Consider the following 15275-nt stretch of genomic DNA (forward strand, 5'->3'; position numbering starts at 1 on the left):
AGAAAGAGTGAAAAGAGAGATAGAGAGAGAGAGATAGAGATAGAGAGAGAGAGAGAGAGAGAGAGAGAGAGAGAGAGAGAGAGAGAGAGAGAGAGATGGTACGCTCTCTGCGTGGGTGTGTCAGTGGGCCTAGGCAGTGTGGGGCCTGCTGAGCGCTCAGCAGGAAGAGCAGGCATATGGAGCTCAATATGCTTTGTTTAATTAGCCTCCCCTTAATCTCACTGCACCGCTCACATGTTCCATTGATCACTCAAACAAGGGGCCGCCATGTTTGCTCTCGCCAGCCAAGGCCACTGTGTTAAAACCGCATGAGCAAGGTCACCGTGTGTGTGTGTTAGTGTGTGTATGTGTACAGTGTGCATGTGTGTGTGTAATGTGTGTGTATTTGTGTGTGTGTGTGTATGTGTGTGTGTGTGTGTGTGTGTGTGTGTGCGTGCGTGTGTATGTGTATGTGTGTATGTGCATGTGTGTGTGTGTGTATGTGCATGTGTGTGTGTAATGTGTGTGTGTATGTGCATGTGTGTGTGTGTGTGTGTGTGTGTGTGTGTGTGTGTGTGTGTATTCTCAATCTGATGCTGCAGGAACCATGTTTAGGCACGTGCCAGGGAATGACTGATAACTCTGCTCTTGAATCACCACTCCCAATGCCCCTGGCACAGGGGCGTCGCCAGCCGATTTTGCCCCGAATGTATTTTCAGATCGTGTATTGAAACTGTGAAATGAGATGGACCTATTTATCAAATATAAAAGCAGGACACGGGTTTTCTCTCACTCTCCTTCATGCAGCAGATCTAACTGCACTAACTAACGTTACCTTACCATAAAACATAATTTGGAACATAGGCTCCTTAGAGCGCGCGCATGAGAGAGAGAGAGAGAGAGAGAGAGAGAGAGAGAGACAGTCAGTCAATTCCAGGGTTGGGCATGTCATTGTTTGCATTTCCTATTTAGTATAAGAAAGTTATAAGGAAATCATAAAGGCAACAAGGACAAAGAGGTGGTGGAGTTATGCTGTCGTCATTTGGGCTACAAGTTCAGATTTGTTATCAGCCTGCCCTGCACTCACTCTTCTACAGTTTGGAGCTGGCCAAACAGTGATGGCCTGTCTAGGCTACCTTAGGTACTTTGCCTTTGTAGAATCGAATTAGTGAGTCAATGGGTGTGTGCCTTGCTCCCCAGTTAGATATCTTAAAAGGCAGCAACTTTACCCGTTTGGAACACACCCAATGATTCGTTCTCCTTAAGCTTAGCATAACATGAACCATATGATGCACCTTGCTATTTAAAACGCCACTTTGCTAGGTAGCTATAGGCTACAGTATATATTTCGTTTTTTTATAGCAAACAGAAATGTCAAGATAGCAACATGTCATTACATCCTTTAATTGTCAAAATATTAGTGTCCATAACATGCAATCAAGTTGGCACAAATGAGGCAAGAGTCGGTGGATTCATATATTAAAAGTGAGCAGGAAGGCCCGGCAAAATGGGAATTATGAGAACCTTTTAGACTCTATGGGCTAAGCCCCAAATGTTTTTAACTGCTGGCGACGCCCCTGACCTGGCACACACCAGCTTTACATGACAGGACATGGCAGAGACAACAGCCCAAAAAACAAGACAGTCCATCCCCTGCTCCACAGTGCCCTCTGCTCTACTGACACTAACACAGACAAACATGGCAGGCAAAGTTCAGACAAAGTTTGCTCTCTTCTGTCAAACAAGCCATCTTGTCTAATTTGGAAATTTGTAGCTGGGCTTGAGTGTCTAAACCAATGAGTTTTGCCATGCATGTTTGAATTCAGTTATGAGTTAGTTTTAATTCAGTTTTGAGTTGGTGTTTGGGGGCAGATTCTTGTGCTGATAAGCTTGAAGCCAACATGCATGCAAGTGTGCACACACACACACGCACACACACACACACACACACACAATGTGTGCTAGTGAGGAGAAACAAAGTGGGGTTTTCATCCTTAGACACATCATGATCACAGGAATGGAACACTTATAAAAACAGCCTCTCAGTCTAAACGTGAGGGAGGGGCCAGAAACAGTGTACCCAGTTAGGGCCTAATCAAGTTACAGCCAACCGTAACTCTGTAACAAGCACACAAACACAACACACACACACCACACACACACACAACACACACACAAAAAAATAAGGATGGAAAGAGACAGAGACATGGGTCACTATATATGGTACTAAGACTAGGAGGTTGTTTAGTAAAACTACTGTCCACTGCACTGCGGCTATTGCTGCATAGCCGATCTATCTCAACTGCACAGGGTCCTGTAGGGTCATAGTTGACCTTTTACAGCATGTGCTTAGTCAGACTCCCCCTCCCTACACAGACTAGTATCCATCTTGGTTACTATTGAAGTCTGGAGTGGATGAACAAATTCCAAAACCAAAACCCAGTCTAAAACATCACCGTCGTTAAGCCTTGTCTGATTATGGAATGTCACATTTTCCATCCATCTGTTGAAGCCAAAGGCAAGGGAAGGAGATAAAACATCACAATAGCATGGCATCCACTGATAAGCCGCTCAGATCCACACAGTGGCCTTAATCAACGAAGGGGGAGCTGGTCAGATATGGTCAGTGCAGACTCAGCTGGGCTCTGGCCTGTCCAGCTGAGAAGTGAAAGGCCCTGGTCTGAGTGATGTAAGCCCTAGTAATCCAATTAGACTGCAGACCTGGATGCCACACCCTGCCGGAGAAAATCCCATATTCGGCGCATCTGTGGCTCTGTGCTAGGGGCTAGGGGACAACTGGCCAGTCTTGCCCTTCCTTTTCTTTTCCATCATCTCTTTTTAGTCCTCTCTCTCTCTCTCTCTCTCTCTCTCTCTCTCTCTTTTCATGTGGACCGTGTCATGTCGACGCTGTCCAGTCCCCATTGGAGTCATCAGAGTGGCACGACCCACGTTTGAGACTGTCAGGCATGATCATCGATATGCACCCCTGACTGCAGTCACTGCTGGCAGTCGTCCTGCATCCTCCCAGGAAATCACCGGCCACTCGGAAGGATGGACACCCCCCCCCCCCCCCACACACACACACCACCACCACCACCCCTCCGTGCCTCCTGGAGGGGCGAAGTGTGTCACCCACGCAGGACAGCTCCAGGATGGGAAAGAGGAGTGTGTGGTGGATGGTTGAGAGTTTGACATGGATGAAGGAACAGATGAGAAAGGAAAGAGAGTGCTAGACGGATGTAGACACTCCGAAGCCCAGGGGCCGTGCTCTGAGGAACAACAAAAGCAAAACAACAACAAAAACAAAAGAAACACTTGGCAAAGTGGAAATGTCCTCCACATTTGCTGGCCAGTTGCTTGACACTTTGGGGGAGTTTGTCACTCTGCCACTAACACAAGATATGCTACTTGGGGTTTCATTCTCTAAGTCTCTGTCTTGGATGGTGGCACTTCTCCAGGGAAGCTGTCTTCCTGCGATTACAGCTGAAGATGGTCGGGCAATCATAAAGCTGGCACGACGACACCACAAACAGCTTAGCTTACCGCCTTCAGGATTTTGCGGCGCTCGAGTAGAACGAGCCTCTTTCCATGTAACAATCTCATTCTGCTCGGACCGTTAAACCACCGTGGCATTCCAACATGTCCTCTCTCTTTCTCTGAAAAGGCAGTTAACGTTAAGCGCTCAGGCAACTGAGGGCCTTGTTCTCACCCACTGGAGCTCAAAATCGGCAGTTAACGTGGAGCGCAGGCTTTGGCAGGGCCAGGCCTTCATTGGCGCGCGAGTGTGCACGAGAGAGAGAGAGAGAGAGAGAGAGAGAGAGAGAGAGAGAGAGAGAGAGAGAGAGAGAGAGAGAGAGAGAGAGAGAGAGAGAGAGAGAGAGAGAGAGAGAGAGAGAGAGAGAGAGAGAGAGAGAGAGAGAGAGCAGCTGTGAATGGGTACAATACTGCAATCATGCAGGAGTACTAACGGCACCGGTGTGGACGCACATGACATTGGCAGAGGTCGAGAGAAACTCTGCGGCTCTTGGCGGCTCGTGTTCAGTGAGATCTGACCCGTGCAAGAAAACAAATAACACACCTGCAATGGCCACCTCACAAATGCACAGTCAGGACTTGATCGCACCGTTTAAACACGATGTAATCAGAATCACTACTGATCATCATAGTCCTGAGAAGAGATTTTTTTTTCCCATCATTGGCATTTTCAATCCTCTGCTGGGTGGTGCAGTGCTCTATGAAAGAGTCCACACAGTCAAGTTGAGGAGTTGCCAAGAAAAACAAACTCATCGCACAATGCTGAGGAGCAGGGGAAAGAGCAGCTACTGCTGGGAAGTCACAGAGACAGGGGTGTCTGGGGCAGAGGCGAGGCGAGGCAAGGGGGGGGGGTCTGTGGGGGTTTAGAGTTCTTTACCCAACATGAACCCAGTCTGTCAAAAGAAATGTCGAGCTGAAGAAATGGTCTCCCCGCTGAGAACTGGCTCCCATTTACTGGGGAATCGAGTACATTTTCTTAAGTGACGAGGACATTTGGCCATATAAAAGCCAGCTGGGCAATCCAAACGAAAAAGAGTGATGGCCAATCTACACTCTGAGGGGTATTTAAATGTTGTGCTGCTAAGAAAAAGTAGTGACACCATAAAAGCAAACACCACATGAAAAAAATGATAAAAAGGCTTTCATTAAACAACCACTCCTGGTCAATGTGTGGCGAAGACAAACAATGGCAGGAGAAATAGCACTGTGTGTGATTCCATGCTAGTGAAGAGAGGAGAATAAAGAGAGCCTTTTTTGATTGACCTTTATGCCATTACATGCATGACATGGCAACTGGAAGCAGTTATCGGAAAGTTACCTATTTCTGCCCGTGCCCTATTTTGTGTTAGTATTAAATAACATCTTTGTTTTCAAATTTTTGAGCGATAGGGGTGGAAATTGGTACTTTTATGATATCAGTCTGTTTAGTTATTATTAGTTATGGTAATATATGATTTATGGTTATGACATAGCAGACATTTTTGTCCAAAGCAAAAACAATACAGTAGTTAAAAATTAACAGACAGTGAAAAGTTTTAAAATGTTGGTAAGACTACATTAAGGAAAAAAGCAATAATAAACTAGATGTACCGCGTAGCGGTACAAAATATGACCGCCGCTCAGTCCTGCACATCCATTCCGCGAAAATAAATCATATTAATGAATTTGTCTCCATCTTCTACTCCATCCCCCACTCTTGAAACTTTTGTGTATGCTTGTTTCGAATGTGTGTTTGCACACATTCCGCACACAAAGTAGCCTACTGGCGCTGCAAAGGTGAATAGATTTGTTTCTGGGCCAAAAAATCTGTAACATTGTTATAAAACCTTTAAAATCTCTAAACAATCACAAGTAGGGCAGTTCATCATAGTCCATCCATTGCAACTGGACTGATGAAAGGTACACCTGTAGGCTACATTGTATTTGGGAAAAGCAGAAGGTAGCAGCATAATGTATTTATTTATTTATTATTAAACTAAAACAATCCCTGTCAGTTCCATGCAGTTTTCAACAGCTATCAAGAAGAGAGGTCATGTCATGGATTTTTGTGAATGTTTCTTCTTCTACATATGCATAGGTTTAGTCATCTAGTTCAAATTATATTCAGCTTTATTGTCAATGCACAAATTAAATACCAGTAGTCTAAAACAAAATGCCGTTTTACCCAGTGGTGCAAATAACTGACATGTCCAAAAGGGCCTTCATGAAATGCGTTGCGAGACTGTTCATACACATTTTAACGGGCAAAGTTGAAGAGCTACTCTCCGTTATTGTTTGTGCAAATAATATGCTGATTCATGTTCCCTTGCATTTTGCAACCATGAGGTCCATGGTTAAGCTCAATCTTTTGACGCAATCTTTTGATTTTCACCCAGCCTAGTCCATGGTAGGCGCCCGATAGAAATATTGTTTAATTTTGCGATTGAGATATCCACGCACTGGCGCCCCCCCTGCGACGTGTTCGCCCCCCGGTTTTAGAGCTATTCTAAATGCAAAAATGCATAGACATTGCATGACAAAACCGTGACTGTTAACAAACTATAAGCTATATAAGGTAGGCCCTATGCTAGGCCTATTACACAACACAAATTGTCACCAGGCTATGCTGGCGACCCAAATAAAATCTCCGTTGGAACCAATGGCTTACACCTTACAGTATCAAGCTGCCACCTCTTGGCGAAAAGTTAATAGTTTTGCATATCAGTAGTAATACATTTCACGTAGCTGTGAATCACGGAAAGGGCGAATGAAGTGGACACTTCTAAATGGAACCCAACCCACTGTACAGTAACTCAAGGTCTGTGGCTAAAGCAGCCATAATGAAAGCGTTATCATTGTTTGGATACTTCACACACACGTGTTTTTTAATCGCATAGACTACAACTACCAAGCTGGAATCAAAGCACATCGACTCCCCTCTCACACCCTAAACACGCACTTCGAACAAACAAAAAGCGCCTCAGTCTCACGGAATAGCCATAGGCAAAACTGTATCTGACCGGTGTAACGTTGGTACTAAATCATCCATCGCAAAGAATGATTTTTGTAGCACGTGCAACAAATATGTGTAGGTACAGCCCTGCCCTGAATACATCTCAACGTGCGCTCTAAAACATCTGGTTTAAATGGAGATGTAGATCATCACGGGATCATAGACAGGTTATCTTTCAGGTAGCCTAGGCCTATATATTTTCCATTAAAAAACCATCACGTAGCGAACGTGTTGTGGCTAACTCACTTAGCTCCTGTTAGTAGCCTAGGTTATGGTCATAAGCAAATGAGATGACAGTCGAAAGATACAATTAGTGCTGTTATCGATTTGCTTGGTAGCCTATAAACGCATTTATGGTTTTCTACAAATACATCAATAATCAAATTGGCCTCCATCACTCAACCATGCTAACGGTAACATTATTTTACCTACGTTCTGCTATTGATAGGATTAACGTAGCCTACCTGCAGTAAAAAACAAGCATGTCCGATAAACATTCTCAGATTTATTTCGGCTTCAAGAGGAAATGGGAATTACATTTCATGCAGAAATCATCCTACCCTTAGACGTTCTCTGCGGTAAACTACTGTAGTCTTGTCCTTGTAGGAAGCATAGTGTCTTTCTAACCCACTTTAGATTAACTTCCAACAAAATTACGTCTCACTGCAACGATGCGCCATCTAGTGGACAAACGACTACTTATCGCCAATACTGGAAATGCAGCCATGATGATGATGATGAATATTTATTTTGGCTTTCTTTTAATCCTACTGAATTTGTAATTATGTATCAGCCGTTCTAATACCGATAGTATGTGGGTGCCTGTGTGTGTGTGTGCATGTGTATATGTGTGCACCACCATCTACAGGCCAATGAGTGTAGAGTCACTAAATGTACACATAACTTAATTTTTTAGACCCCCCCATGGATGAAATTCTACGAAACTTGGCATACCCCCAGAGAATGTCAGGTTAATCATACACATAAAATTTGGTGCAGTTCTGAACGTCTTTACTGAAGAGAGGGGCGATTAAAGCAGAATGATATTGCATTTTCATTTTTTACCGGGGGGGTGCAAATCACAAATGAGTGATTATGGGCTAAGTTGATGTGGGCCCTTGAGACCAACATACCATAAAAATTTCTTCATCCTCGGTGCCACGGTTCAGGTAGTTATTTAGGAAAAACTGCATTTTTTGGGTTTCGGGGGGCCCAGCGCGGAGGGGGAGTGGCCCCCGGGGACCAAACGAAATTTTTCCGTAAAAGTCTAGTGGGGCTACATACCCACCAAATTTCATGTGCCCCGGTGTTTCGGTGCCCCGGGTATCGTTGACCAAAATTTCAGGAAGTAGATGACGGGAAAAAAAAAAAAAAAAAAAAAAAAAAAAAAAAACTTTGACAATCCCTATATGACCGCTTCGCTAGCTTCGCTAGCGGCGGTCATAATAATAATGTCAATGCAATATCAATGATCAATAGCTTAATGAAAATAAACAAATACCATAATATACAAACAATGATCAAAACTATCACAGGAACGGAGAGCACTGGGCAACTCATTCCACCAACGAAGAACCACTGAGGAAAAGATTCTTGAACTTGACCTAGCCTTTATGGATAGTCGACACAACAGAAGCTCATCAGAAGACCACAGTGGGCGGTTGGGGTTGCAAAGCTGGATTATAGAATTGAAATAGCAGGGAGCAGATACAGTAAGTGTCCTATAGGCCAAGTTGAGAGATTTGCATTATATTTAAACTAGTTTGAACCTTGTGGGCTATGTCTCACTCACAGAGAGGTAACTCAAATGCTACATTCCTTATTCTGAGCAGCAGCAGAACAACACATTTTAGAACAAAGTTCAAATATATAGCAGGCCATCTGTGAATTACTTTAGTCAGCATCCCCCCCCCACACACACACACACACACACACACACCATCCCAACCCCACCAGAAGCGCTGATTTCCTTCCCCTTTGACCGTTTTCCTCCAGTACTTTAAATAGGTCCTAGTGAGACATGATGTTTTTCGCCCTCATTGTCAGCTCGTTGCTTTTCCCTTATGCTACCACGTCCCTGTGGAGACTCATGCTCTGCTCCGATCACTCAGCAAACACCTGCCCTGAAACAAAACAACACACACACACAAACACACACAAACCCACACACACACAAACACACTAACACACACTGAGGGGCAGTCAAAGCACTTCGCCAGTTGGGGATGGACAACAACTCGTTGGCAGCAGCCTTTGGAAGCTGGCTGACTTTTGCCTGATAATTAAACAACTACACAACTGGCATGCCAAATCCTGCTCCCCTACCCGAGCCGGCTGCAACACTTTGCTTGCTTGAATGAGTTGTTGACCTTTAAGACTGTCACGACTCACGCCACACTGCAGTGTACAGAAGCACACTTCTCACAGCACTGAACACGTGCACACACACACACACACACACAAACACAAACATACACTTTCTCTCTCACACACACACACACACACACACACTGTGGCCCCCTCATTAGCTAAGCATGCAAAAGCCTAACAGCCTCTCATCCCATCAGAGAAGAGGCCGTACGTATGCAAGCAGGCTTGCACCAACACCCCCCGATTCTCTCAGCACACACACACAGAGTCATTGGGCCTTTGGAGCTCACTGTGTGTCATCATCAGAGCTCAACCACTCGATGACACGAGCAGCTCTGGGGGGGGGTGAGAAATCTCTGCCGAGTGATGCGGAGGCTCACACACACACACACACACACACACACACACACACACACACACACACACACACACACACACACACACACACACACACACACACACACACACACACACACACACACACACACACACACACACACACACACACACACACACACAGTGCATATTTGGCATTGCACGCAAATGTCCAAGCGCATCATCGTTGTTGTCCGGCACACAGCAAACACAAACAACATGGGGAACTGGGGCCTCGAACTCACAACACAAACACAAACATCTGGAGCCCCACAAAGCATCACTGGTTTTCAGTTCAGTTCATCCTCAATCCTGAGAGAACATTCCGAATTAATGCTTAGACCATTGTGATCACATAATATCATCACAACATCATTTATAACCCAATAATAAGGCTTTACTTCATGGTTCTTGGCCTAGTATGAGGAAAACCTAAAACGACTTATTTGGGGTGTGCCAGTGCACTCACACACTCCCACACAGTCCTCCGGGGGAATCAGGGCAGTGGAGGAGACCGTCTCCAGATGTGATTGGAGATAGTGTGTGTGTGTGTGTGTGTGTGTGTATGTGTGTGTAGGAGAGCAGCTGGGGGTGTTCTCAGGACAACACTGATGCCCGTTACCTGCTACCTGCTACTGACAGGACCGGATTGAACACAGCTACTGTGGAAATTTACCTACCGCAGACGGGGTGCAGAGGAAGTGTCTGCCTAATTAGCAAAAGTCCTCATATGACTGCGAAGGACAGTGATTTCAAGCTTGCGTTGCCATTCTCCTCAAATATACAGATAAGGCAGCAGAATACAGATAGGCTGGAGGTTAGCATGCATCACTTCCAGAAGGTGAAAGTTCAATAAGTTCATCATCAGGGTTAAAAAAATTATTTGGCTTTATCTGTGCACTCAGTGCATGTGACTTTTGCTGAAGGCCTCTACTCAAAAGTCAGTTTTTTGTCATATAATAAAGTGACATGAAAGAAGTTAGGCCTTGATTTGATCAAAAGTTGGGCTGAACAATTGGGCCTAAACTAGACAGATTTGTTTCAGGCTTTCATGTCAAACGTCTGAACTGGACGTATGGGCCTGTGAAACTCAAGAACATGATGTGGAATCTCACTATCATTATGCATCATTAGCTAGACACTTTCAGTTACAGCTGCACTGGTTGAAAGGTTTTGATGTCCTGACAACATTTAGAAGGGGAGCTCGAAAGAAATGAGAAACCAAAGACTACATTAGGCCAAGAAGTACTATCTGAATTCAAACACAGGCAAGCAAAAACTCTGAGACAATTTGGCAGTTAGACTACAGAGCAGTAATGGTTATGGTTATATGATGCTTTTGTCTAAAGCGACTTAAAGCGACTAAATAAAACAATAGCCTACAATAGTTTTAAATTAACAGTTTTAAAAATGTTGGTAAGACTATTAAGGAAAATAGCCATAATAAACAATAATGTCAGTGCAATGTCAATGACCAATAGCCTAATGAAAATAAACAAATACCATTAATATGCAAACCATAACTCACAAGTTAGCATCACCTGAGCAGTATACCTGTCCACCTACTACACCAATGTGACCCCACCCAACCACTATATAAAATATCACAGAAAATGTCATCAAATACTAGGCTACTGTATTACATTAGCCTACTATTCCAACTATAACATGTTAAAAACTCATAGACTGTATAAAATAGGATCAACTTAATGGTTAGTTCGTTCAGCAATAAGGTTTTGCCGGTCATCTATCATGACTCCCCGCCCCTAATACATTGCTGTGACAACACGATCAAAAACCCCATAGACGCTCGGCTTTACTGGACTTTCAATGGCACTTCAGAATGGGCTAATCTCAGTGCAGAAAAGCTAGATGTTTACTGGACAAACGCCCCAAAATCGTAATTTCCAGGGAAGCCTGGCGTCTTTGGGAGTGAATGGGACAGTGGGATGGCCTGGACGCCGAGCTTCTGTATGATGATTGAAGGATCCGTCATAGTGGCTGGACTACTTTTGATTGACAACATATGTCGCGATCGGAGAGGAAGAGTTTCAAGTTCAGGGATGCCTTGCAGTGTTGGCAAGTGAAATCGAGAGGCAAGCTGCAGCTCAAATTCTCATATATTTGTGAGCAATACAGTCAGTTTCTATTTGTCTTTGTACATAATATACTGTAAAATGGAGTTACTGAGTTTGTGACTTGCTTTTGCTTCAGTTGTGTATAAGCTAAGTTGTAGCCAGCTGGCTCACTATATAGCTGTAACCTGGCTACATTATGCTAATGTTGAATTTTAAAAGCCATTTGATAGTCTTCCCTACCAGGAGAGATTCAAAATAAAACAGCAAGTCAGATGAATGTACAAAATAGTCACAGAGAAATAACTCTAGTAGGCTACCAAATAGCCTATATAAACTCTCCCCAAAGTGAACTGGTAAAATGTAGCAAAGCCAGTTGCCATGTCTCAGAACTCTATACTGTTTGATCTAATCTAGGTTTTAGGATAACTTTTGCCCTCAAAGAACAATATAGCACCTTAATATTAATTTAATAATTGACCATTTTATCAAAGCTTCCCCTATTCCAAAGAGCCACTGAGCTCCGTGTAGCCACCCAGGCAAGTCTGCTGAGAGAAGCCACAATATGGACAACCACCAACATAACCTTGAGAAGCCCATAGCCTGAGGAGACTCTGGAGCACCACCGCAACTATTACCACCCTAATGGTGACAGCAGAGCAGACAAGCTTAGTTATTAGAGGGGAAGGGAATAAGGCCCTGTATTCAGTACGGACTGGTGCAAATTGCTCAGCCAAGAGAGCAGCTGGATGAAATGTAGCCTAACTGTCTGGCCTTAATTGAATCACCTCAGCATAATGAAAGAAAAAGATGCACGTCAGCTTGGCCAAGAGAGGAAAGGAATGAATTAAAAAGACACAAGTCACTTAAGCCACTAACAGGCACGGTAGGACAGTAGGAGACATCCCACAGGACAGTAGGAGACATCCCACAGGACAGTAGGAGACATCCCACGACCACACACACACAGCTTGAACTTGGTACAGAACTTGCACTTGCTTAAAGCAACTCTTTCCCCTCTAAAGCCTTTCATTTATCTCACTGCTGCTAACTGAGCATGAGACTGTTTTGACATGTTTGTCTCTGATAGTTCTGTACTCAACCTGTTAGGGGTGCATTGTCACTACAGATTCCTGTTTCAGAGCAGGAACAAGTCTACACCAGTAATCACAAGATTCTTTTTGTCAATGGCCATAAGAATGCATAATATAGGCCAAGACGGAACCACTGCAACAGAAATCTACCAGAATATGGCACACAAAGACTGTCCAGTGCTGAAAATAGTGCATAACTTGCCTTAGATTTCAGGAAAGCATGCAAGTTAACAAGGGCAATCAGAATGATTCCTTAATTTGCATCATCTCAATTCTTTATTTTGATTATGGTCTCTAAACTAGTAATCAGTAATTTGGCCAATGTTTTCCAAGCAGACCAAATGTGACCAAAAATGTACACTTACATCGGCCTAGATAGACAAAGCACATCTGCCCTGCTTCTCTGACTAGGAGCATCCTTATTTTAGAGAGGACTAAATGCAGTTGTAATATTATATGATTAGTCATCCAACAGACTAACCAAAGACTGGACAAACCTATAGCTGTCCTGCAGGAATGACACCGTGTGCGGTTACTATGTGTGTGCTCTCCCGTCATAAATCTGGAGTAGAGAGGGTATCACTGAATAGCCCCGGCCAACGAGATGACATGAGAAGCTAAATGAGAAGTGACACACCGCACCAATATAGAGTGCAAAGCTGGTTTGCCAAATTTCATCTTTAAAAAGAGCCTGCGTAAGGGCCTCCAACCAGTACCGAAATATGTTTGCAACCTCAGATATTAACTTGTTAACTAATATGGCATTAGGCTCTCGTAACAAGCTGGAGTGGAGAAGTGAAGGGGTGGATGATTTGCACGACATGGTTTTTCAGCGGCCAGATTTTGATACTTGGTGGATGTCATTGCTGTCAGTCGCCAAATATTGCGCGGAAATACTGCACCCACACAGCGGGGGGAAAGCTGTCAGTGACATATTTGCACTTACCCCATTAGCCAGTCCATGTTTACAGGGATAATTCCACAGGAGCTGTACGCGACCCCTCGGATACTTTATCCGGCCACCTCGAGTTGTATCCCGGATCAAATCCTCTTCTAATCAGTCTCCTTTACGGCGAAAATGTCTGGATATCGATATCCCCGTTAGATGCAGATTCAAGGCTCGGCTAACAGAAACATGAGTGGTCCACTAAGTCGAGTAACGTTAATAGTTGGTAATAGTGTTCCAGAAGCGGACTGCATTGACTTTGAGATGAAAGACGGTTGTGAATACGGCAACGGATATGTTACGAAGCGCAGAAATTCAGCTCAATGATCGCGCTGCCGCGACAGCTTGCCGGGTCTGCCGAGCCTCCCCTACAAGTATCAGGGCTGGACGTGTCTCCTCAAATGCCGCTAGACCGTAATCTGTCATGGACCCTAGCGTTGACTCTTGAGCCCCTACCGATGCAGTTACGGTCTACTCTACTGCTTCATGTAGCAGGGAATCCGGAAGTAAACACAGAATCGACCCCCACCTTCGTTTCCGTGGATGTGTCCCGCCCTACTGTCTATGGTCCCGCCCCATTCACCCACACGCTCAGCGTGTAGGATTTCTGGGATATGTAGTAGTCGACTGCTAACCTAGAGTATGATGTCATTCAGGCCCAAATCATTAAACCTAGATCGTCCCACTGACTAGAACTATGGATCTTCCCAGATCTCTCTGGGCTCTCCGTGGTGTCGACAATTTAATGACGAAGATTCTTACACGACATCGGGCACAGGGAATACAAACACGATTTCGATTGCAAGGTGATTTATTCTCAACCGAAATCAAGACAGAATTAAAAGAAAAATACATAGGCCTACATTTTTGGGGAAATAGCCTAGGCCTACAATTAAAATTCAAAGTAAAATGGAAGTGTATCAATCACTAGAAAGAGATTATAAAAATGGAAATCCACTGTGTGTTAGTGTGTGTGTGTTGGGGGAGGGGGTGGAGTGTGCGGGTGTGTGTGTGTGTGTGTGTGTGAGAGGGAGAGCTGGAGAGAGAGAGAGAGAGAGTGTGTGTGCTTTAATGTTCTATTACTTTTATTATTCTCCAATGTCCATGTCAATTGTTGTTATTATTACTATTAATGGCTAATTCTTTTGATCTAACTACTGCTTTTACAGTCATGCAAATAAAGCTAATTGAATTGAGAAATTGAGAATTAAACAGGCCTAGATCTTATGCCAAGTTTCAACCAAACGGCTTCTGATATTGCTATTTATCAAGTATTAATCACAATTAAATTTAATTAAAATATCCCAGGATTAAAGCCTAAAGATGAAGATAACTTGACCGTGTTGCTGGGCAATATTCCTGATTAGTACGCTAGTCGCCCCATGTAGGCCAATCCAAAGAGTACCCTAGGCCTACCTAGCCTACAGAAGGGCCTCAGGCCTAATTGGACAGAATATAGAATATTATATATAGAATATTTGGGGGCAGCCGTGGCCTACTGGTTAGCGCTTCGGACTTGTAACCGGAGGGTTGCCGGTTCGGACCCCGACCAGTAGGCACGGCTGAGCAAGGCACCTAACCCCTCACTGCTTCCCGAGCGCCGCTGTTGTTGCAGGCAGCTCACTGCGCCGGGATTAGTGTGTGCTTCACCTCACTGTGTGTTCACTGTGTGCTGAGTGTGTTTCACTAATTCACGGATTGGGATAAATGCAGAGACCAAATTTCCCTCACTGGATTAAAAGAGTATATATACTTATATATATATATTCTATCCTCTGAAATTCCACAATCTTCCTCAATCAGTAAATGTCGATATGAATGTGTGTTTTTACACTCTACCCTGAAAACAGTAATCCTTTGCCATGGGCCGTCCAATCTGTCCCCTGTTTCGTCTCCTGAGAGACAATGGA

General features: G+C 44.2%; 1 protein-coding gene across 1 annotated transcript in view; it reads right to left on the reverse strand.

Annotated features, from left to right (window-relative positions):
• mob2a (MOB kinase activator 2a) overlaps positions 1 to 13845 on the reverse strand; it is a 57245-nt gene extending 43400 nt beyond the window's left edge. The window contains exon 1 of the mRNA XM_076271465.1: positions 13366 to 13845. Within this exon, the coding sequence (XP_076127580.1) occupies positions 13366 to 13382 (17 nt within the window). The 5' untranslated portion in view covers positions 13383 to 13845. The remainder of the gene's footprint in view (positions 1 to 13365) is intronic.
• Positions 13846 to 15275: the final 1430 nt, after the last annotated feature.

This window comes from Alosa pseudoharengus, unplaced genomic scaffold, assembly GCF_046254945.1.
Source record: "Alosa pseudoharengus isolate Yale_2024_CS ecotype anadromous, Long Island Sound unplaced genomic scaffold, YU_APseudo_1.1 YU_APseudo_1.1_scf_10, whole genome shotgun sequence".
NCBI classification, from domain to species: domain Eukaryota; kingdom Metazoa; phylum Chordata; class Actinopteri; order Clupeiformes; family Clupeidae; genus Alosa; species Alosa pseudoharengus.